Genomic DNA, 25,677 nt, shown 5'->3' on the forward strand with positions numbered 1-25,677 from the left:
AGTAGCAGAGAGACATGAGGTTAAAAAAGAAACAGGGAGGTAGGAGGGAAAATTATTGCCATTTGCACGTGATATGACTGTTTATCTAGAAAATCAGCTGAAAACTCTTACATAATAAGAGGATTCAGTAAGATGGATAGATATGAAACTAATATAAAAAATCAAGTTCTCAGAATGTCAGTCACCGGTGTGGCCCTGGCTTAGCATGCTTGAGGCCTGACTCCATCCCTAGCACCACCACCACAACCACAAAAAAATAGAATTAAAAAAACCCACCAAGCCTTCATATACAATTAACAGCTAGACAGAAGATAAAATGAAAGAGCTCATGGAGAACAGTGACAAACATAAAATTGTCCACCATTTATATGCAAAATATTTTTTTAGAAGGAAAACATATAAACAGGACTAGGCTGGAGGAATGACTAAACAGTTGAAGGACCTAATTTGCAAAGCCTGATGGCCAGGGTTTGAATCTCCAGTGTCAAGTAAAGTCAGATGCACAAAGTGGTGCATGAGTCTGGAGTTCACTTGTAGTGGCAGGAGATCGGGGTGTACTCATGTTCATTCTCTCTCTCTCTCTCTCTCTCTCTCTCTGAAATAAATAAATAAAAATAACTTTAAAAGCTCTGAGGCTGGGGAGATGGCTCAGTGGTTAAAAGCACTTTCTTGTAAATCGTGCAGGCCCAGGTTTGATTCCTCCATACCCACAGAAAGCCAGATGCACAAGGTAACGTGCGTGTCTGGAGTTCGTTTGCAGGAACAAGAGGCCCTAGTGTGCCTACTCTCTCTTTCTCTGTTTCTCTCTCCCTCTCTATCAGTCTCTCTCTCTCTCTCACCTTACACGTAAATGAATATTTTTTTTTTAAAAAAAGGCCTTTACAAGAAAGAGCCATGTCAGTTCTTCTATAAGAAAATGCATCACAAAGATTTCAATTTTCCCTAAGGTAATTTATCACTTTAATGTGCTCTCCAAATGTAACAGGTTCTCTGTGGCCAGCTGATGAAGAAGCTATACACGCTGAGCATAAAACAGAAACTAGCAAATAAAAGGCATTGTGAACAGATTACTTAAGATGCAGGGAGTCCAAATTATAAAGCTATGTTAATTAAAACAGTGTGGTGCTCAAGCAGAAAGAGCTGGAAAGGTGAAGAGATTACAAGGTCAGGAATAGGCCAGAGGTTCCTGAGTGCAGAAACGGAAGCATGGAAGAAATGACAAGTTTCTTTATTGAGACATGGATAGTCATATTTTAAAAACCACAGAGCTGAGTGTGGTGCACGTCTATAGTCCCAGCACTCAGGAGGCAGAGGCAGAAGGAACACAGCAAGATCAAGGTCAGTCTGATCTACAGAGTGAGTTCCAAGCCATCATACCTCTTACTGAAATAAATTCCAAATGATACAACATCCAGCTTTAAAAATAAAATTCATAAAATGGAAAGATACATACATACACCATATGTATATATGCATACACAGAAGACATTTTAACATATACAAAAAACTAAAAACTACTTTCTAAAGACATTGATAAATGCACCTAACTTAACATTTTAAAATACTGCATAGCAAATACATCAAAAAAGACTTACAATTCATATCTTACACAAATGATAACTTTCTTTATAAAAAAAAAACTAAAATCAACAAGAAAAAAAATGCCACAGTCTACTGGGAGGGGGGATTGTAAAAGAAATAAACAGGGTATAGAAAAATAAGGGCTTGGGCTAAAGAGAAGGCTTAGCAGTTAAGGCGCTTGCCTGCAAAGCCAAAGGACCTAGGTTCAATTCCCTACTACCCACATAAGTCAGATGCACAAAGGGATGCATGCATCTGGAGTTCTTTGGCAGTGGCTAGAGGCCCTGGTGCACCCATTCTCTCTCTCTTTCCCTCCCTACCCCCCCCTTTCTCCTTGCAAATAAATAATTTAAAAGGGGAAAAGGAAAGGCATGACTCTGAACCATATGAAAAGGCATTAACCCAACAACAGAAATGAATACTTAAAGTATACTATTCCATTTCTACCCATCAAGTTGGCAAAGATCAAAAGCTGAATCACCGGGCTGGAGAGATGGCTTAATGGTTAAGGTTCATGAATGCCTACAAAGCCTAAGGACCCAGGTTTGATTCTCCAGGTCCCACATAAAACAGATGCACATGGTGGCACATATGTCTGGAGTTTGTGTGCAGTGGCTGGAGGCCCTGGCATGCCCATTCTCACTCTCTTCTCTTCTCTCTCTCTCTGATTCTAATAAATAAATAAAAATAAAATCACCATGTACAAGCAAGGTTGCAAAGAACCAAGTTTTCATTCACTGCTAGGCAGAGTACAAACAGCTCTTTCCCCTATGAAGACTGGGCATAACTATCAAAATTCAAAAGGCACACATGCTTTTACCAGTCTTTGTACTTTGAGACAATCACCCGAAAAATGTCTTTGTGTGAAATCATATGTGCAAGGACTTGTCAACAACTCAAAAGTGCTTACAACAACTCAAAAGTGTACACTCATTTGAACATTGTAAAGCAGCTTCTTTGGGAATTTGAATAATTCAACGGCTGGAGCAGAATGAAAGGAGCTTGTGTAAGGTAGCCTGTGGCTGCCAATGGTCTATTCTCGGCATGGTCACATCTTAACACCTGGGAGGAAACCTGCCTTCCCCACAGGGAGGGGCCGCCTGTGTACAAGCAGCGTGAAGGAAGCCTGCGCCGTGACGGCTGCAAGCAGCTACGATGGCGTCGTCACCGCAGTGCACAACAGATGGCTAAGTCTGAACTGTTGTTGAAAAACACAGGTGGCTCCTACTGGCATTCATGTTGGCAGCACCTACAGCCATCTACTCAGTCAATCAATACCGTTTTCTGTGAACGGGTACATGTACTGGGCCCTGTGGAAGCAGCGCGTTCAGTAGCATTTCCCCCACCTGCCTGGACATCCGAACAGCTGCTCCAATTTGTAATTCACTTACACATGGTCTCACTCTGTCGTGCAGGCTGGACTTGAACTCACTACGTAGCTAAAGCTGGCCTCCAACTCATGATCCCCCTGCCGCAGCCTCCTGGGTGCTAAGGTCAGGCATGTGTCACCACATGAAGTTCCGCACTGGGTGTTCTGCAAGGGACCTGCACATCTGGGCTCCTGACAAGCACTCCCGCTGATTTAATGAGAAGGGAAGTTGGGGAGACACGGTCATAAGAGGACAGGGTGTGGAAGGAAGAAGAAAACAAGGGAAAGTGCATGTGGACAAAGGCAGCATTAAATACAGGAACAAGAAGCCGGGAGCTCTTATCTGCTCCCCCATCTTGGGAGGCCAAAGGCTGCTGTGAGTTTGAGACCAATCTGAGCTACAGAGCGAGACATTGCCTAAAAATATAAGACAAACTAGCCAATGGTTCTTTGAAGTCATTTATAAAACCTTAACGAACTATAAATATAGAAATCATTTTTAATTTAAAAAAATCAAATTTTCATCTTTTAAAAACTTGGCAAATAGAAAATTTTGAAAAGAACTCTTGCTCTTGATAAATAATATTATAAGACTCAGTATTAACTAAATGTGGTGGCTCGGTTCAGGTGTCCCCCATAAACAGTTGTTCTGAATGCTAGGTTCCCAGCTGATGGAGATTTGGGAATTATCACCTCCTAGAAGCAGTGTATTGTTGGGGTATTATAGCCAGTTTCCCCTTGCCAGTGTTTGGCACACTCTCCTGTTGCTATTGTCCACCTGATGTTGGCCAGAGGGTGATGTCCACCCTCTACTCATGCTATCGTTTTCCCCTGCCATCATGGAGCATCCCCCTTGAGCCTGTAAGCCAAAATAAACCTTTTTTTCCCCACAAACTGCTTTTGGCTGGGTGATTTCTGCCAGCAATGCAAACCCGACTGCAACACTAAACATAATCATTATTTCATAACAGTGTAGAAAAACAGCATATCGGGCACTGGAAGCTGATAACTATGGGGCTTGGGTTTTCCTATGGTTAGAATCTCACAAAAATAAATGTGAACCAAAGATTCCAGAAGAATTTCCCTTGGTTATCTCTACAGTTACCCTCCAAAGCCTGAATAATTGAATTTATATTTCAGGCAGAGAATCCCAGGAGCCTTATAATACCCACTTGTCGGGATTCTCCAAGCACCACGTTTCCACTCTCTGGCCACATTTGTGGACAATTCTTTGGAACCTATATAAGCCTGCAGGAGTAGAACTATGACTTAGCTTGTGATTTCAAATCCTGATTAAAAAATGGTCACAGGCTGGGAAGATCACTCAGTGGTTAAAGGCCCTTGCTTGCAAGGCCTGCTGACCCAAGTTTGATTCCAGTACCTGCATCAAGCCAGATTCACAACGTGGCACATGCATCTGGCGTTTGTTTGCACTGACAGGAGCCTCTGGTATGTCTACTTTCCCTTCTTCCCTCCCTCTTTCCCTCCTTCCTCCCTCACCCCCTTGCAAATAAATAATAAAAGAAAATATTTTAAAATAAAAAAGGTTACATAGGGAATGTTGTTGCATCTTTTACAAAACTGCTCTTAAAGACAATCACTATTATCTTGTTTAAGAGTCCTTATGTAAAGATCTACATGAAAAATTCATCTTAGAGCTGAATGTCATGAAATATAATTGTCTCTCTTAGTGAAATGTTGTGCTTCCTTTTTAAGAGATGAGTTATGTAATCTCTTTCTTCCTCTCCCTTGCTCTCTCCCCCTCTCCAGCTTTCACTTTAGCTGCCAGGAAGTTTTGACTTGAATTTTATGTTCCACTTGGGTTCTTTCTGTTCTTGGTCTGAGCTTTCTGGTAAGTCCCTTCACCCTGGCATTATCAACCAAACTCTCACACACAGGACTGTTCTAGTGGCCCTATCCTGTCTGGATCTTTCATTGTGAATACTTTTTGGAAAGTGGCAGAGCATAATGGAGAGTGTAAGGATCAGGAGTGACCAAGACCGCGGAGACCACTCTGAGGCAAAGATGGAAGTTTTTATTGGGGGGAGGAGACACGAGCTGCCAGGACTGACTCTCAAGAGCAGAACAGTCAGCTTGGGGTTATAGATAGTGGGTTTTAGAGGCTCTTCAGTTGGGGGAAGGAATTTCTTTGTTCTTTACATTGGCCATAGGGTGAGACCAGAAGTGGCCTGATGAGAGATAGGGGGACAGTAAATCTAGACCTGGGGCATTGTTAATGGTTGGGCAATTCTTTGAGTAATGTGGATGAGCCACTTCTTTCTATCTCTGTCGCCCTCCTGTTGTCTTTGGTGACTTCCTTTTGGGAAGCCCATCTCACCTAACAGAGAGCACGCTGCATTTCCATGTGGTTTTCTATGTACAACTGGGAGGTGTATGGAGTTTCAAATGACCAGTTGAGTGAGATTCATTTAGATGTGATTTAGAAAATGCTGACTGTGAAGAGTGCTGGGGAGGAATTATCTTCACCTCACTCACTCTCCCAGAGGCTCCCAGTAGAGGGCCAGTGCATCTTGGGTTAGGAAAACAGTAGCAGGCACATAAACATGGCAGTAGCTTCTCTTTTTTATTTTTCTTTGTTGCTGCTGCTGGTGGTGTGTGTGTGTGCAAGCACACGTGTGCACATGTGTGCGTGTGCATGTATTGTGGGGGGGAGGGCATGTGAAGACCAGAGGTGGATGTCAGTATCATCGTCCTCAGTGTCACCTTACTTTTGGACATGGGGTTTCACTAAACCTGGAGCTCAAAGACTCAGCCCAACTAGCTAACCAGCAAGTCTTAAGAACATTCTCTCTGCTGCTCAGTGCTGGGATTACAGATATGGGCCACCACCTCCAGTCATTGTGTGGGTGCTGGGGATCTGAACTCAGGTCCTCCTATTTGTATAGCAAGCACTTTTTCCACTGGTCCACCTACCTAGTCTGCTGGCCTCAAAAACGCTCACAAACTTGAGCTCAGTTTCAGCAATGGTCCTCCTGTCTCCCTGCGAAGCAAGCCTATCTACAGCAGGGAGAGGCTTCCTTTACTCACAGGTGGTCCACATTCTTGCCAGGTGACTGCTGGTCAGTCATCCTCTAGCCACTGAAAAACTTGGAACGTTTTTTAAAAATAAAGAAATGTTGAGATTCCTTCAGACTGCTCAGGCATTGAGTGCATCAGGAACCGGAAACCTATTTGTCCTGATTATACAGACAAAGCAGCAGGTTTCCATGGCTAGAACACCAACTGAAGACTTACAGCATTGCTCCTCACTGCTCCTGCTTTAAGGTTGGCCCCACACGCAGATGCAGAATGAGGGTGCATTCGCAGGCTCAGCACCCTGAGGACCTCCCCTGAGAATGCTCTCCCTGAAGCCTAAACAGGATCTCCCAACACCACAGCCTCAGCCAGGGACAGGGACAGGAAGCTAACCCCCAACTATTTTGTGGAGTATTGAGTCTCACAGATTTGTCATTCAATGCACAGCTTCTCTGCACAGCCCACACAGCTAATCCCTGTACTATATTTCTCTCAGTTTTCCCTCCTCCACCCACACTTCTGCTGACTTCTCTCCACACAGGAGAGACAGAACAGCTGAGGAAACAGCAGAGCGGTGGAAAAATGCTGAAACTGTTTTGAGCCCACCCAACCTGAGGAGAGCATTCAAAGAAAAACAGGGAAAGGGTGACCAGGACTTCCCTCAGCCACCCCCACACAAGCCAAGGATTGCCACTCCCGCCCACCCCCAGTCCCAACAGGGGCTGACTGCTGGGACCAAGCTTCAGTGCCCACGTGCAAAAAAATTACGCAGATTTTCATAAAGATTATGGAAGAGACTCCATTGCTGAGCTATTTCAGACATTGCCATGGAACTTCAAGGCCCAGTAGGCTCATTCCTTTCAAACACCCACTGGAGAGTTCAACCAGCATCTTTGCTCTTAAATTAAAACATCTAAGGGCCATCACACTGGGTGAATGAATGCGGGATAGAAGATGTATGGGCCTTCATTCGGGCAGACGAAATTAGATTCAACAATTTAGGGGTGCCCTCCTTCCATGAGTGTGAGTGTGTGTGTGTGTGTGTGTATGTGAAGAGAAAGAGAGGGAGAGACAGAGATAGAGAAAGAGAGTGTGTGTGTGTGTTTATATGTGTGTGCATCCGTGCATGTGTGTATGTGTGTGAGCACGCATGTGCGTGTGTGACATTACTCATCCTGTTCTCACTTTTTTCCATTTCAACTTCTCTTCTTACAGCAGTCCACAGATTTTAAGGCTATCTTTTTTCAGGGATTGAGAGGAGGAGGAAAATGGGAACTCATTTAATTCTTGCTCCTTCTCTCTTTTGCCAGAAATTCCACCCAGTTAGATGGCTTGAGATGGGCAAGGGAGAAAGGAGACAAGCTAACCCTGCGTGTTCCCTCATTCATGGAACAAGCTGTTAGTGCACATCTACACCAGTGCCCTCCCCATCACCACCCTGTCTGCGGTTTAGGTGCCATCAAAATGAAAACATCAAAAATAACTAATCTTTGATCTTCTTTACTCCTCCTCAGTGACCTCTGAATTAATTGTTGGCTCTGATTTATGAACTTACAATTTATATAAGTGTTACATAACCAATAGGCAAACAGGATTTTAAATGCTCTTCTCTAGATGTCATCCACAGGAAGGCTTTCTGCCCTCAAACTAGACCCATCCTGTCTCCCGACTGAGCATACAAACACTAAAATGAACTAACTCTCCTTGGGTAGCACAATTTATTACTTTGAGATTACCTTCAAAATTTACCTGACTGTTCTTTTTGGTATTATGTATTTGATGTTTATTTACCATTAAGGGAACACATACCCAAGGAGTGGCCATGACATGCCAGGCATTGATGAAAACCTGGAGCCAATAAATGACTGAGATCAGACAACTCTTGACTTGCTACTCTTTCTAAGAGACAAAATAATTTTAACCATTGGCTGTTGTGCAAGGAACCAAATGAGGAACAAGGATTTTTGTTGGTTTTTTTTTTTGTTTTTGTTTTCTGTTTGTGTTTTTCTTGGGGGGGGGTTGGCTTTTCATGGTAGGGTTTCACTCTAGCCTAGGCTGGCCTGGAATTTACTATGTAGTCTCAGGGTGGTCTTAAACTCTCAGCAATCCTCCTACCTCTGCCTCCCGAGTGAGGGATTAAAGGCATGTGCCACCAAGCCCAGCTGAGGAATAGGGTTTTAATACAATAGGAAGAAAGTCAAAAGTGTTACTATCTGTTAACTGGAAGGTGATCAAATTATGTGGTTCTTCATTTATTGAATTTAATGTCTGATTCTCCATAGCTGACATCTTACAGATTGAGCTGTAGAGATTTTAACTAGATAATATTTTAGAGTTTCAAAACACCAGAGCCTTAAGAGATGTGTCAAAGTTGGTCATGAGAACTGACTGGTCAGCAAACTTAAGATAGTGGCCATCTTAAAGAAGCAGAGTTTCCCTTCTCTCCTGAAGGAGGAGGAGGGTCAGCAACACATTTGACAGAGAAAGGAGGTAGCAACCTGTGGCCAAGAAAAAATTTTGCTTTCTTCAAAAAATGATCTACTGTGAGACTCAGCAGAACCCAGAGTCTGGAAATCCAGACTATAGCTAGAAATCCGCTCCATCTCCAACACAGCTCCAAACTGTCAGCAGTGCCCTGCGTGTGACATCCCCTTCACTTCCAACCCTGTGGACTGTGTCCACTGAATGAGAAAATGCTGCGCGTTGTTCCAGCACAGCAAGAACCTTCTGCTTATCCAACCCCATATATGTTCTCCTGCACCAAAATAAAAATGAGCACAGTAGAAAAGCTTCAAATAGAATAAGCTAATGCCTAGTTTTATGCTTCAGTAAATTCTATTTTGGTTTTGACAAAATTAGTGGATGACCATTGTTTTCCCGAAAAATGGAACTGTCATTGGTCTCTTTGGCTTTGATAGAAGGTTTTTTGGGGGGGAACCATTATTGATACCGAATGGATGCCCCCTCCATACAATTGTGAGGGACTCGTGATGAGAGAAAAAGAATTAATCACAGGAGATTGAATGGCGGTGCATTCGCTTTTCATACCTACTTTTCATGTGACAAAGGAAACTAAAGATGTATAATAAATCCCAGTTTTCAGGCTGCTATGTGAAGTCTGTCTTTGCAGTGACAAGAGTTTTTAAACTAGTGCAAAGAATGAAACATTGACTTGGGTTTAAATTCTAATCCCAAACTACCACTGTAACTTAATACTTTACCAAGTCATACAAGCTCTCAGCCCGATTTAATGGAGATCATTCTGTACTTCATGGGATTGTGGGAGGGCAAAATGAGAGTATGCACAATTCCTGGCTTGGTGAGAGCCCCCAGTGGATACACTGTCTCTTGCTTGCCCCCTTTCCCTTCTCTTTGTTACCACACTTAGGAGATGACATTGCGGTCCTTTGAGGAGAAGGCTGCTGAGTCTCCAGGCTTCCAGGTTTCTGCTGATTTAAGAAATAAGCTGTGCTGACCTAACTTCTGAAATGGTGGCCGGGATGGCTGCTCTAGCCCAGGAGTCACTTCAGAACACTCCCAAACAGCACAGTCTCACCTGAGAGCACCGGGTCCTCGCTGATGGTGGGAGACACTCTCCCGGTGTCCAGGCACCCCCAAAACAGTATTCTAACACCCAGGGACTTTGCAGAGAGAGTCCTGTACTCCCCCCAAGTAGCATTACCCAGAGTTTAGACTTTAAAACCTGACAAAACGGGGGTTGGATCCTGATGGCCACTCAAGACCCAAGGACCCTCCTGGAGCTCTTGTGAGGAATAAAGGAGGCCACAGACATAAACCCCTCACTGGAGAGGGGCGTAGAGGAGGTGCTCAGGGTCATGTTCTTCCTCATCCTCTCTCTCTCTCTCCTTCCCTCCCTCTTCTCTGTCCTGTCTCAGCTGCTAGCTGATTCCTGAAGTCTGCCTTGAGCACACATGCCATTTCTCATAATTTACTACATTTTCACTTCTGTAGAAACATCTACTTCCCATCTCTGCACACCCACCCAACTCCAATCTATCCTTTGATCATTATTTAATGAAGCCTGTCTTCATTTTGAAAGAGACTATAATTATTGTTCAGTCACATGAAACCTCACATCATAACTAAATAAATAGTCGTTGATTGATCATGATGCTAATCAAGAGCCTAGATAAATAGTCTTTATTAAAAAGTTGTCTAATTTTATACCATTATTCCTAATCTCCATATTCTACCAAAATAGTTTATCTTAGTAAACTTGGTTAAAAGAAAAACTAAAAATGCCTCTTGTCAAAATATCACAATAATCCAAATATCCACCGTGTGAAATTGCTCTACAGCAGGACTTTGGAGGCTAAGGAGACACCACTTCAGAAGTGGGCTAGTATTTACAAAATGCCTCGAGGATGTGTGGCCCTTTGCTGACCAACTTTGCCCCATCATTTTAGCGACAAAGCCTCACATTTCATTTTATTTAAGCTATCGGAATCTCTATATTCTTCTTGTTCTGGAGACACAGGTATGTCTTTGTGGTAATGTATGTGTAATTAGCTCCTTTTTATGTTACCAATATATCACAGAGACATTCGACTTGCATTATACACAAGCTCACCATCAGCTTCCTGAGTGAGGCTGTACCTATTCTGATAGTACTAGTAGAAAGTGCCTAAGATATGCATGAATACCGTCTAATGACTCAAGTTAAATATACCTCAAAGAATGTTCTTCTTATTAAAATTCGCATACATTTTTCTTGCAAGGGAGTTGTTCTGCACTGGCGTGCACGTTTCATTATAAGTGTGGAGTTCATTGACGAAGAGAGGTGGGGCTGCAAATCAATACGGCAGCTTCATGGGCTCAGCAGGATTGGAGGGCGCTGTTCTTGCTGGGTGCACTGCTCAGGGCTTGGCTTAGGGCCTGGAGCATGGACCTTGGGCTCGGGGCAATATCTCCATGGAAATGGTCCTTACCTGAGGCCCTCGCCCTCGGGAGAGTGCTGTCTGCAGTACTCCAGCGTGTAGGTCTCCAGAGCCTCTGGGTTAGCAGGCCGCCACCGGACAGTGGCTGTGTTCCAACACACGGTACAGTCCTCGGCACGAATCAGCGGGGTGGCGGGTGCTGCAGAGAGGCAGGTAAGTCAATCGTGGAGCAACTCCAGCTCAGGGAAGAATGCCTAGGCACCGTTTACTTTTAGTTCTTTTTCTTTTTGTTGAAATCAAAAAAAGCTCATTCTGGGCAGAAAATCCAAAAGAGATAAAACATGTATATTGTTAAGCGTTGCTCTCTATGGTGGTTTGAATTAGGTGTCTCCCATAAATTCATATTTTCTGAATATCTGGTCCCCAGCTCATGGTAATTTGGGGGGTGGCACCTTGTTAGAAGAGGTGCGTAATTGGGGGTAGGCTTAGGAGTATTGTAGCCAACTTCCCCTTGCTAGAATCCAGCTCACTGTCATGCTGCTATTTTCCACCTGTTGTGGCAGAGGTGATGTCCAGCCTCTGCTTATGCCATGTTTTTCCCTGCCATCATGGAGCTTCCCCTTGAGACTGTAAACCAAAATAAGCAACTTTACTCCCACCAGCTACTTTTGCTTGGGTGCTTTGCCCCAGCAACAAGAAGGTAACTACAATACCCTCCTCCCTCTGCCTCCTAAATTGCCCAGTTCTCAACCATCCCCAAACAACCTGCAACATTAGCATCCTGTATATCCCACTCCAGTTTCTTTATAGAATGTGCAGGCAAATAAAAATAGTCTTGTTCTCCATTTCCCACAAAAAGTAGACATGATCTTGTCCCCAGTAGGTGGTCAGTGTAGCCTAGGCTGGCCTGGAATTCCCCCTGTATCTTCAGGCTGGCCTCAAAGTCACTACACTCCTATCTCAGCCTCCTAAGTGCTGGGATTAAAGGCATGCACCACCAAGCCTAGCCCATTGTTAGTTTTTTTTGAGACAGTGTCTCACATAGTCCAGGCTGGCCTGGAACTTTCTATGTAGCTAGGGCTTGGCTTAAATGCCTCATCCCCCTGCCTCAGCTTACAAAATGTTAGGATTACAGTCATGAGTCATCACACCCAGCCAAAGATTTGTTTTGAAAGGCAAGGAGAAAGAAGAAAGGATAAAGGATGGGAGAAAGCTACTACCGCCCTTAGATAGCTGGAATTGTTATGAAGGCAATGCGGACTTAGCTGGGGATACACCTCCTGCTTCAACCCCTTGTTAAAAGATGTCATCATGAGAACAGATTTCCAGCTGAATACTATGGTTTTAAACATGTTGGGGGTTCCCAGCATCCACACAATGAAGCCCAGGATTCTCAGCCTGCAAATGCAGGCTCCGTATGTTAGCCTGTTTCACCCAGGCCTTTCCTTATTTTTAAGTCTAAGAAATAATAACAAGGTTCTTAGAGTGTCCTACAGCCCCTATTGTTTCCTAACTTGTGTCTACTCACAGGTTTTCTGCCAGAGGAATCTGCTCCAGTAACACATTTCTTGCTGATCCTTTAAAGCATTTTGTGCCAGCATCAGCCCTAGGAAGCCATACCTCACCCTGTCTTTCTCCTGGTTGTCATGGGTAACCCACAGGAGGGCTCACATAATAACCTATGCACACTGGACCACGGATTTTTACTATACATTCCCTGTGAGCTTCTGCAGTCCTAACTCCCCTGCTTAACCGTGAGCTTCTAGCAAAAAGAAACTCAGACCTTTCCCCCCCTTTAGCTTCTGCTGCTGCTGTTGTCATTGTACTAGGGACTGAACCCAGGACCTTGTGCACGCTAGACAAGCACTCAAACACTGAGCTACCTCCTCAGCCTACAACTCAGTCTTAGTCATCATTTTATACCCAGCACTTTCCAACATACAACAGGTGCTTCCTAAATATTTCTTGGTTGATCTTAAGAGTCTATAAAAACTTGAGTATTTGGGCTGGAGAGATGGCTTAGCAGTTAAGCGCTTGCCTGTGAAGCCTATGGACCCCGGTTTGAGGCTCGGTTCCCCAGGTCCCACATTAGCCAGATGCACAAGGGGGCGCACACGTCTGGATTTCGTTTGCAGAGGCTGGAAGCCCTGGCGCGCCCATTCTCTCTCTCTCTATCTGTCTTTCTCTCTGTGTCTGCTGCTCTCAAATAAATTAAAAAAAAAAAAAACCAAAACTTGAGTATTACCTCATGGGAGCTTCTTAACATTGGCTTACCTGTTCTGAAAATTTCCCTTTCACTGGGCAGGCTACATCCAGTGAAGTTCACAGCCATGACCCACACTTGGTAACATCGGTCAGGCTCCAAGTCTTCAAATACGCAGTAGCTTTCTTTCACTGTCAGTCTGTATTCTTCTACCAATTCTAGCACAAAACACAACCATAAGCTCAAAGATTCCTTCTAAAGTAAACTAGAAATTATTGTTAGGAAAACAAGTCATCTATTATGTTTTTCAAAGAATCCAAACACTATAAATATCATTATGTGATAATCAGCTCTTTAGAATGCATAAGAAGGCAACAGAATTCTAGACAGTGTGATTCAGAATGACAAAGTATTACTTGTGAACACTTCTCACACAAAAAACAGCATGTTATCAATTTCTGAAATTCATATACCACAATTAAAGTAACTTATTTCAATGAAAAATGTTAAAACTGCATGAAGTTTATGTTAACTTAAATCTCAGTGACATATTCTCAAGAAAATACTTATAAGCCAGTGGCAGCATTTCACTGGAGTGCATCATGAAGAGAACAACCATTTGTTTTCTAAATTTAAGATGCTACAAAGTACCTTTACAGATCAGTAAATATTTCTGATATTCTACATGACTTTCTAAGGTTCAAATCCCATTTGTCATGAATTTCAGATTACTTTCAACTAGATATTTCCAGAGTATATAGAAATACTTAAATCTAAAAGGTTATTAGATATTTCTAAGAAGTAACTTTGTCCAACTAAGACATTTTCCTTTAAATATTTCTTAAATGCTTTTACTTTCAATATTTCTTATAGTAGGTATTTTTCAATACTATTGTGAACATCTGACTCTTTGGGGGTTTTGTATGTTTAACTTTGTTGTTTGGTTTTTGGAGACAGGGCCTTTATTTGCAGCCCAGGCTAAGCCAGAACTCTTTATGTAACCCAGGCTGGCCTTTAACTCATGACAACTATTTTGAGCCAGCCTCCTGAGTTCTTGGATTATAGGTAAGATCCACCATGCCCAGAGGCATCTGGCCTTCTGGACCATTCTGATTACTCCTGCTAAAATTTTCTCTCCCTTAAAAGGAATAATTAGGGCTGGGGAGATGGTTCAGCAAGCAAGAGCACTTGCTGCATAAGCATGTGAGCATGAAAGGCCCTGATTTGCCCTGAGTTTAATTCTCCAGTTGGGCATAACCATGTACACCAGTAGCCCTAGTCCCTTGGGGAGCAGAGCCCAGAGAAGCACTGGGCTCATCGTCAACCAGTCTGACCAAAACCATCAGTTATGGGCTCAAGCAAACACGTGCATGAGTGAAAATAAGGAGGCACCTGACGTTCTCCTCTGACCTCTCTGCATGCTTGTGCAAAGGCCACAAATCTGCAGACACATGCACACATACACACCACCACCACCACCACATACACTATATATAAAGGAGTAATTTGGGGGCTGGAAAGATGGCTTAGCAATTGAGGTACTTGCCTGCAAAGCCAAAGGACCCAAGTTTGATTCCCCAGGACATATGTAAAGCCAGATGCACAAGGTGGTACATGCATTTGGCATTTGTTTGCAGTGGCTGGAGGCCCTGGCATGCCCATTCTTTCTCAGTCTATCTCTGCCTTTCTCTCCCTCAAATAAATAAATTAAATGACATATTTTTTAAAAAGAATAACTTTCTTTTTAAAATGATCAATGATAATTTCAGTGATCCTCCTGTATTACTCCCGAGGGTCACCTCTTCACAATTCCTCCCATTAAGAACCCAGGTTGTTTCCTAAAAGCAATATAGGACTTTTCAATTTTCTCTCTCCTTTCCAATGAGAGCAGATATTTCCATTTAAAGAATATCTCACTGGGGGCTGGAGGGATGGCTTGGCAGTTAAGACACTTGCCTGTGAAGCCAAAGGACCCAGGTTCAATTCCCCAGGACCCACATAAGCCAGAGGCACAAGGTGGCACATGTGTCTGGAGTTCGTTTGCAATGGCTGGAGGCCCTAGTGCACCCATCCTCTCTCTTTCTCTTTCCCTCTCTTTCTCTGTCAAATAAAAATGAATAAATTAATTTAAAAATATATTTATAAAAAAATGTCACTGGAATCATTCCTTCAGGCACTCCTTTTAATAAGGTACATGATGTATGTTACTGGAGACCTTACTGCATATTACACAGCATCACAGGACAGAACACCAGACAGCTCGCTGTCATCAACACAGTCAAGATATTGAGCCAATGACACAAAAGGACAGGGAAAGCTGAGCTAGGAAAGCATGGAGATGAGCACGTTCTGGGCAATGACTACTCATTGAGAAGCGATTTGGAGGCTGGACACGGTGCTGTGTACCTGTAATCCTGGTACTCACAAGGCAGGGGTAGGAGGATCGCTGTGAATCTGAGGTCATCCTGGGACTACATGGTGAATTCCAGGTAAGCCTGGGCTAAAGTGAGACCCTACCTCGACAAAAGGGGAGGGGGCATTTGGAGAGCCTTGGGGTTTCATGATACAGTTAGCCATTGAAGGAGATGAAGTGTGGTTTAACAGAAGAAATACAGAGAAATACACAAAACACAAAACTTTTAGTTATCAGTGAAGGATTTGTCTGACTCTTGTGTACAAGTTAATATGGATTTGGGGAAATTATTCACAATATCAGTTTTCACATTTGAAAATGAGTCATAATGCTTTGATATGTGCTCACAGGAATATGGTAACAGTAAAATATTAGTCTCTATGGTTAGACTTGACCAAATTTATACTTCCCCTCCAGTTATCTTTTTAAAAAATTCCCCTCAATTAATTATCACATTATACTTCAACAGAATTAAATTTGGGGCCTAAAGGTATAGCTCAGCTATTACAGTGCTTGACTGGCTTTCCTAAAACCCTAGGTTTCATCCACAACATCTCCTAAACTGGGCATGGCAGTGCACACCTATAATCCCAGCGCTTGCACTTGGAAGGTAGAGGCAAAAGAATGAGAAGTTCAAGGTCATCCTCAGCTAGGTAACAAGTTGACAGCCAGCCTGGAATACATAAGACTTTGTCTCAAAAAAAAATTAAATTTTTTTCAACTAAATTAAGAAAATTATCTTGTGAAATTTGTTATAGTTCTTTCCTCATTATAAATTGGGCTCATGAGTTTTGTAAAGAAGGCCAACATTGCCACCGGCTCCTCTAGTCTCCAAAGCATGCGGGTCTGCCTTCAGCAAGCAGCTGGGCATGGCAGCACTCCCACGCTGACTCATCAGGAAGGGCACCTCAAGCTGCCTGGCTCCAAGGCCGTATTAGAAGTCCTGCTGCGAGAGAGATCATTATAAAGGCTTAGCTAGTCAGGTGTAAGGCGTGCCATTTGCTCACCCCACCAAGCACTTTCATAATACTTTGGACACCAGTAGGCTGCGCCATACCTGCCTTGAGCACTGCGAACGCTGAATTTAACATTCCAGGTTATTTGAATCTGCTAATCATGGCCTCTAACGTGGCCTTCTTATTAAAGTTTTTATGGAAGACACTGCTCAGCACACAGCTTGTTTCTCCCCTACAAAGTGGGACACATTACATTGTTTGTTTTAGTTCAGTAGTGACTAAAACTTGGTTCTCAAGCTGGGTATGGTGGTGCATACCTTTAACCCTAGCACTTGGGAGGCAGAGGTTGGAGGATCGCCATGAGTTCAAGGCCACCCTGAGACTACATAGTGAATTCCAGGTCAGCCTGGGCCGCAATGAGACCCTACCTCGAAATAAACCAAAAAAAAAAAAAAAGCTATGTTCTCTGCAATGGTACCTCCTTTACAAGAATGAAAACCACTTAATTATTGCTACTCTGAGAGCTCAAAGTCAAATCTGAATCTCAGTGACAATACTCATGCTGACCATTATGATGACATTTATGCTTTTGTTTTCCTTGATTCTGGTTCCTACATTTTCCTTTTCTACTATTATTTCACTTTGTGGTTGTTAACAGGATTTTTGTTATTATTATCTTGTAACTGGCTATAAATGCATTGTAGAAAAATATATACATATTTTATTTTATTTTGGTTTTCTGAGGTAGGGTCTCATTCTCTAGTCCAGACTAACTTGGAATTTACTTTGTTGTCTCAAGCTGGCCTTGAACTCATGGCGATCCTCCTACCTCTGCCTCCAGAGTGCTGGGATGAAAGCACCATGTCTGGCATTAAGCATATTTCAATATGCATATACTTATGTGTGTATGTAATATAGATGTTTAAGGACTGCACCTTAAATGCAGAAATGGACACCTGCAGCTGCATGTGTGCAGCAATCTTACCGTTCACTTCTTGGTCGTCTTGTGGCTCCTCCATGCAGTACACCTGGAATGAGTCAACGACATCTTCCTTGTTCATACTCCAGTAAACGGCAAGTGTTGTGCTGGTAGCAGAGTTTGGTTCCTGGGGTTCCAGTCTGGGAGGCTGTGGAACTGGAATACAACCACAGTTTACTATGTCTAATGCTGTTTTATCCAGTGGTTATTTTGCAAAAGTTACTTAGGCATGTTGAAAAAAAAATCCAACATAGAAATAAATGGAATAGAAGTAGGAGGTGATGGCTAAAAGTATATACTATGCCTATCAAATTGCCCAGTGAGCACTTCTCTTAATGTGCACACCCATACATTAATGGTACTCTCACTTTGGTTTAGAGAACCTTCTCTTTTCAGATGGCAATGACCTTGGGATGACTTAGAAGGCATCATGGTGGTGAGAAGAAGTGACAGAGGAGTGCTCAGCACTGCAATATCCCTATCACACTTTCCAAGGCTCAGGGTCCATTGCAGAAGAGGTGGTAGAAAGAATGTAAGAGCCAAAGGAAGGGTAGGACTCCTTACAATGTGCTCCTCCACACACAAAATGGCCTGGATACCCATGACCTCACAGTTCCTGATACTACCTGCACAAGCCCATCATAATAGGAGGAAAAGATCATGACATTAAAAGAGAGACTGAGAGGGGAAGTGGGTAATATGGGGAGTGGAGTTTCAAAGGGGAAAGTGGGGGAAGGGGGGGAATTACCATGGGATATTGTTTCCAATAATGGAAGTTGTCAATTAAAAAATAATGAAGGAAAAGGTAGGAGGCAAGCTCCCTGTTTCCAGCACCCAAGCCCAAGTACATTCCCTGGCTACAGATACAGCCCCTGTCACAATTAGGTGTGTAACCCCCCCCCCCCCGAACATTTTCAAAGTATTTTCATATGTGCACACACATTACAAACAAGAATCAACAAAACTCAACCCCAAGCTAGAATCACAATATACTGTCCTGTAGTTTTATATTTAGTAAGTGTATACTGACACTGGATGAATCCAGTAACTTGGATTTTCTTCTGAACAGAAAGCATATCATGCTTCGCTAGATAACCAACACTGCACTATGTCAATACAGCCCATGTTCATAATAGCAGCCCAGAACCCATCTCACATGCCATTGTAGGTGAAGAACTCTTGTGGTCAATAAATACTAAACTTGGTTTGTAAATCTAACCTCACTTTCTCTTGCCAACATGCCATAACTGCTGATTTTTTTAAATATATTTTTATTTATTTATTTGTGAGAGTATTAGGAGAGCACGGGACCTCCTGCTACTGAAAACTCTAGATGCATGTACCACTTTGTGCATCTGGCTTTACCTAAGTACTGTGGAATGGAACCCATGCCTTCAGGCTTTATATTAAAAGTACCTTTAGCCAGGCATGGTGGTGCTCATCTTTAATACCAGCACTTGGGAGGCAGAGGTAGGAGGATCACCATGAGTTTGAGGCCACCCTGAGACTACATAGTGAATTCCAGGTCAGCCTGGGCTAGGGTGAGACCCTACCTCAGAAAACCAAAAGATAAATAAAAAATTAAAAAGTGCCTCTAACCACCTCACCATCTTTCCAGCCTCCTGCATACTTTTAAAAACTAGAGTATAAAATCTATAGAGGGGGAATGTAGCCTATTAATGGAGTAACATATAAATTTAGGTAAAATTCTGTTGTTCTGAATTTTATTTTGCTTAACTTATTTGGGGGAGAGGGAGAGGGAGAGAGAGAGAGAGAGAGAGAGAGAGAGAGAGAGAGAGAGAGGGAGAGAGGGAGAGAGGGAGAGAGAGAATGGTCCTGCCAGGGCCTCTAGTCACTGCAAATGAACTCCAGATGCATGTGCCACCTTTTTCATCTGGTTTGTGTGGGCCGTGAGGAATAGAACCTGGGTCCTTTGGCTTTGCAGGCAAGTGCCTTAACTATTAATCAATCCCTCTAGCCTTTGTTATGAATTTTAAAGACAACAATGTTTTCAAGTGTTCTACTGGAGACTTTTTAGTTTATGTTTATTCATATTGAACATTAATGGTATACGCACCACCATAAATCAAACTGTGTGCAATTCTCTTTGAAAATTTGACAGGAAATCATTGAACATATTTCTTGTTAGGGGGAAGTATTTCCACAGTGGAAAAGAGGTCATGCTTTAAGTTGAGTATGTATTTCCCCAGCCAACAGATTCCTGAGATATTAGCTTACTGCAATAATGCCAAACAAGTTTCATAAGATTAGTGTATTGAACATTAAGGAAAAGAAAACAAGGGTTAGTTCAATAACAAGGTCAAAATGGAAAAAATATATCTAAAGAATGCAATAAAAAAGAGAAACTAAGTTGATTCAAGAGGAAAAAAACTAAATAAAAACACAGTTGTGAAAACAAGGACAGGGGATTGGTCAAGTTCATTGGCTTCAGAGTACAGAGGCTGGCTCAGGGTTAAACGAGGCCTCCCTCTCACTGTCTACAGGATGCTAGCTACTGATTCCCCATCTTTAAAGTTAACAGCAGTCATAATACCGTTACCTCCCAGGGTTGCTACCTATAGCAAGATCATGTGCATCAAGTGGTTATATGCCTGTCATATAACCAGGAGTGACACTCAGAGGCAAGACAGCCATGGTAGGGACACAGAAAATGGAGGGGTGAGGGAGGAGGCTCCCGAAGATGGAGGCTGAACAGGGACCCCGCGTCTGGTAAGTGTCAGGTGCCAGAGTGAGGACATGACATGCTGAGCAGGCTGCATGGGAAGGTGGAAGCCACCCACCATAGCCCCTCCCCAAGGCCTGACAGGAACCCTGATAGCGTCTTCGCCTGTACTGTTTCCTCTTCCAGGAGAGAGTCAGTCCTTACACTGTAAAGATGCCCTCTCCATGGAAGCAGTCCAGAAGTTTTCGTGTGACCTAGGTTTGTTGAAGAGCCAAGCAGAATGTTTCAGCTGGTCAGTCACCTTTGAAGCAGTGTCAGGGGACTCCCTGGAGCACGACCAATGCAAATGCTCTTCCTCCCTCCTGAAACTATACACTGAGCTATGGATGATCTTTAAAAGGCTGGCAGCATCTTTCTGGTCTGCTTCCTCCCTCAAGCAACTTAACAAACTTAAAAACTGATAGTTTCTGCCATCCCTAACCACCTGATTTTAAGAACGAGCCAATGTAGGGAATTAAGCAAAGCATGTAGAGTAGATACAATGTTGCCCCTAGTGTACTCCTTGCCCCTCCCCAAGTAACTAAAGTGAAATAACCTTTCCTACAACCAAGAAACACATGCACTCTCCAGAGTGTTCCAGAAGAGAATAACAATATTCCATAGAAACAATCTAATAATAATTGCTGGAGTGCAATTCCCATGTGGCAGAAAAACATCAAGGACCCAGATTTTATGTGTTAGCAACTCTGTCTACATTTCTGCAGTGGTTGACCTGAAGCAGTGTGATGTCAAAGATGGCAAAATGGGAGCCTGGGGGTCTGGGAAGAGGCATCACTCTGTGGATTCCTTCTGACTGCTGATGTATCCATAAAGAACTCTCACACTCTGGACCTAAGCATCAGTCAACATGGATTGCTCTGCCTCAGGCCACATATAGATTTCCACCCAACTTAGTTTTCAGAAAGCCCATAGGAGATTCAGTCAATGTGACATGCGCCTGTCATTCCAAGACCCAGGAGGCGAAGGCAGGAGTGTGAATATGAATCTAGACTACATCTTGAGGCACAGGAGACACTTACTCTGAAAATAAAAACAAAGACCTGGGAAGATGGCTCAGTGGGTCAAGTGCTTGATACACAAGCATGAAACTGGAGTTTGTATCACCAGCACCCATGTAAAAAGGCCAGGTTTGGGGGTGTGCACCTATAATGTCAGCACCCGTGTAAAAAGGCCAGGTTTGGGGGTGTGCACCTATAATGCTAGCCCTGGAGAAATGAAGGCAGGAAAGCCCATGAGGCTTGCTGGCCAGCTAGTCTAGCAAAATTGGTGAGCTTCAGGTTCAGTGAAAGATCCTACCTGAGAAAGCACGAGACTGGGTGAAGAAGACAACTGATGTTGGCCTCTGGCCTCCATGCACACCAGCACACACGTGTACACCCACACATTCATGCCACATGCACATATATGTGCAAAATAAACAGATTAAAAATAAGAATAAGGGGCTGGAAAGATGGCTTAGTAGTTAAGGTACTTGCCTGCAAAGCCAAAGGACCCAGAGGTTCGATTCTCCAGGAATCACATAAGCCAGATGCACAAGGTGGCACATACATCTGGAGTTCATCTGCAGCAGCTGGAGAGCCTGACATGCCCATTCTCTCCCTCCATCCCCCCCTTTATCTCCTCTAAAATAATAAAATAAAATATTTTAAATAAATAAATAATAAAAACAATGACTCAGGAGAGAAGCATTATTCACAACAGCCAAGAGGTAGAAGCAACACATGTGCCCATCAAGGATGGATGATGGATGAATGGATGATGGATGATGGATGGATGGATGATGGATGGATGATGGAGGATGGATGGATGATGGATGGATGATGGATGGATGATGAATGATGGATGGATGATGGAGGATGGATGGATGATGGATGGATGATGAATGATGGATGATGAATGATGGATGATGGATGATGGATGGATGATGGATGATGGATGATGGATGAATGATGGATGATGGATGGATGATGGATGATGGATGGATGATGGATGGATGATGAATGATGGATGATGGATGGATGATGGATGATAGATGGATGATGGATGATGGATGATGGATGATGGAGGATGGAGGATGGAGGATGGACGATGGACGATGGACGATGGATGATGGATGGATGATGAATGATGGATGATGGATGGATGATGGATGATGGAGGATGGATGATGGATGATGGATGGATGATGGACGATGGACGATGGATGATGGATGGATGATGAATGATGGATGATGGATGGATGATGGATGATGGATGGATGATGGATGATGGATGATGGATGGATGATGGATGATGGATGGATGATGGATGATGGAGGATGGATGATGGATGGATGATGGATGATGGATGGATGATGGATGATGGAGGATGGACGATGGACGATGGATGATGGATGATAGATGATGGATGATGGAGTATGGAGGATGGATGATGGAGGATGGATGATGGATGATGGATGGATGATGGATGATGGATGGATGATGAATGATGGATGATGGATGGATGATGGATGATGGATGATGGATGATGGACGATGGACGATGGATGATGGATGGATGATGGATGATGGATGATGGATGATGGATGATGGATGGATGATGGATGATGGATGGATGATGGATGATGGAGGATGGACGATGGACGATGGATGATGGATGATAGATGATGGATGATGGAGTATGGAGGATGGATGATGGAGGATGGATGATGGATGATGGATGGATGATGGATGATGGATGGATGATGAATGATGGATGATGGATGGATGATGGATGATGGATGATGGATGATGGACGATGGACGATGGATGATGGATGGATGATGGATGATGGATGATGGATGATGGATGATGGAGGATGGATGATGGACGATGGACGATGGATGATGGATGATGGATGATGGATGATGGAGGATGGATGATGGACGATGGACGATGGATGATGGATGGATGATGGATGATGGATGATGGATGATGGATGATGGAGGATGGATGATGGACGATGGACGATGGATGATGGATGATGGATGATGGATGATGGAGGATGGATGATGGACGATGGACGATGGATGATGGATGGATGATGGATGATGGAGGATGGACGATGGATGATGGATGATGGGTGATGGATGGATGGATGATAGATGGATGGATGGATGGATGATGGACGATGGATGATGGATGATGGAGGATGGAGGATGAATGATGGATGATGGATGGACAAAAGATGGCATAGGCATAAAAGAGATCTCATAAAGGATGAAGGGGCTAGAGAGCTGGCTTGCCTGTGAAGCCCAAGAACCCATGTTCAACTTTCCAGATACCACATAAGCCAAATGCACAAAGGTGAGGCAGGTGCAAGGATGCACATGCCCACTAAGTGGCATAAGCATCTGGAGTTTGATTTTAGTGGCTGAGGTCCTGGTATGCCAATTCTCTCTCTCTCCCCCCCCCTCATAAAAAAAAGTTTAAAATGAAGAAAAGTCTGACACATGCAACAACATGGGTTAAAGTGGAGGATACTATGCTAAGTAAAATAAGACAGTCATAAAAAAATTACTGTCTGATTTCATTTACTGAGGTACTGGAGTCATCAAACTCATGGAAACAGAAAGTAGAGAGGTGATTTCCAGGAGCTGGGGGATGAGAAGAATAGAAAGTTCATGTTGAATAGAAATAGAGGTACAGATTTTCAAGATGAAAAGTTACAGAGATGAATGGTGTGTATAGTCATAAAGCGATATGAATATATTTAATACAACTGATTGTACAATTAAAAATGGGTGCTATGCTAAATTCTATATATATTTTACCACAATAAAAAAAATCACTTGGATCTAGAGTCAAAAGAGCCTAGTTTTTAGTAATTTGTTTTTCATCTTTCATAGCAATACACTCTGTCTCCTTGACACAAGGCAGTAGATAAAGTACAAAGACTGAGGCCACACTGTCCTCATCCAATCCCCAACCAGCCACAAAGCTGTAAGCAGTAGAGCACTTTGATTCGTCCTCTCGTTCCTCACCTGTAAAGTGAGAATAACAGCCACCCTGTCCAATGAGTAGATGACCGGATCTGCATATCTCACCTGTGCCAGGCCTCTCTCACAGTGCAATGAAAGGCAGGAAAACTCACATCCTTTCCTCACTCTATCTGATTAGTTGGGTTATGGAGTCAATAAGATTCACTTCTCGGGTACCAGAAGATGGCCTTATACTTGATTGTTTTCACAAAACAAACTACACTGGAGCTGGTCACCCTGGCTGCCAATTCTGTGAAACAGACACAAAGCAACTTTTTCTTTTTCTTTCTTTCTTTATTCATTTATTTTGGTTTTTCTAGGGAGGGTCTCACTGTAGCCCAGGATGACCTGGAATTCACTATGTAATCTCAAGGTGGCCTTGAACGCATGGTGATCCTCCTACCTCTGCCTCCCAAGGGCTGGGATTAAAGACATGGGCCACCACGCCTGGATAATTTTTTCTATTTGTAGAGAGAGGGAGAGAGAAAGAGACAGACACAGAGAGGAAAGAGATAGAGAACTGGTGAGCCAGGGCCTCAGCCACTGAAATCAAACTCCAGATGCTTGCGCCACCTATTAGGTGCTTGCCTCACCTTTGTGCATCTGGCTAACATGGGATCTAGAGAGTAGAACATGGGTCCTTAGGGCAGAGTCTCCCTTCCACCAAGGGATCTGCACGTCTAGAGCTGCACACAAACTGCCCACGTGCTCCTTGACACTCTGACAATGCAGCCCTGTGACCTCTAACATGTAAACCACCCTCCCACTGACCATCAGGCCACTGACCATCAGGCACTTGAATCTGTCCTTACATATGCACAATTGTGACGACTCCCTCAAAAGCAATACACCAGCTCTGTGGATCAGAATTTCTTCATCTGTAATCATTGCTCTAGTATAACATCTCCTAATGACATCAGAAATTACCCCTTTGCTATGAGACAAACCTTAAAAAAAATCATTAGGGTAAATGATTCAGTTTTTCATTTCACTAGTGGTTTGGGGGGCTTGGGGAGATGGTTCGGTGATAAATCACTCACCACAGAAGCCAGAACACCTCATCTCCAGACCACAGCAAAGCCAAGGGCCATGGAGGGCTTCGGCCACCCCAGCCTGGTGACACTGGCGGCGAGGTGGGAGGCAAAGACAGGAACTTCCCAGAAAGCTCGTGGCAGGTGTATTAAAAAATGACAGAGAGAAGGCTGGAGAGAAGGCTTAGCAGTTACGGTGGTTGCCTATGAAGCCTAAGGACCCATGTTCAACTCTTCAGATCCCACTTACGCCAGATGTACAAAGATGAGGCAAACAGAAGGTCACACATGCAAACTAGGTGGTGCAAACATCTGTAGTTCGATTTCAGTGGCTGATGCCCTGGCCTGCCAATTCTCTCTCTCTCTCTCTCAAATAAAAAAAGAATAACAGAGAAAGAATCTAAAAAGAGAAATCTTCTTTTAAATATGGTAGAAAGTTGAGGACTGACCTG

General features: G+C 43.3%; 1 protein-coding gene across 1 annotated transcript in view; it reads right to left on the reverse strand.

Annotated features, from left to right (window-relative positions):
- Cmya5 (cardiomyopathy associated 5) overlaps positions 1 to 25,677 on the reverse strand; it is a 106,700-nt gene that overhangs the window by 13,934 nt on the left and 67,089 nt on the right. The window contains exons 7-9 of the mRNA XM_045133397.1: positions 17,442 to 17,591; positions 13,159 to 13,305; positions 10,936 to 11,083 (exon numbers count right to left, since the gene is read on the reverse strand). Coding sequence (XP_044989332.1) covers positions 10,936 to 11,083; positions 13,159 to 13,305; positions 17,442 to 17,591 — 445 coding nt within the window. The remainder of the gene's footprint in view (positions 1 to 10,935; positions 11,084 to 13,158; positions 13,306 to 17,441; positions 17,592 to 25,677) is intronic.

This window comes from Jaculus jaculus, chromosome 14 (genome assembly GCF_020740685.1).
Source record: "Jaculus jaculus isolate mJacJac1 chromosome 14, mJacJac1.mat.Y.cur, whole genome shotgun sequence".
In the NCBI taxonomy this organism is placed as follows: Eukaryota; Metazoa; Chordata; class Mammalia; order Rodentia; family Dipodidae; genus Jaculus; species Jaculus jaculus.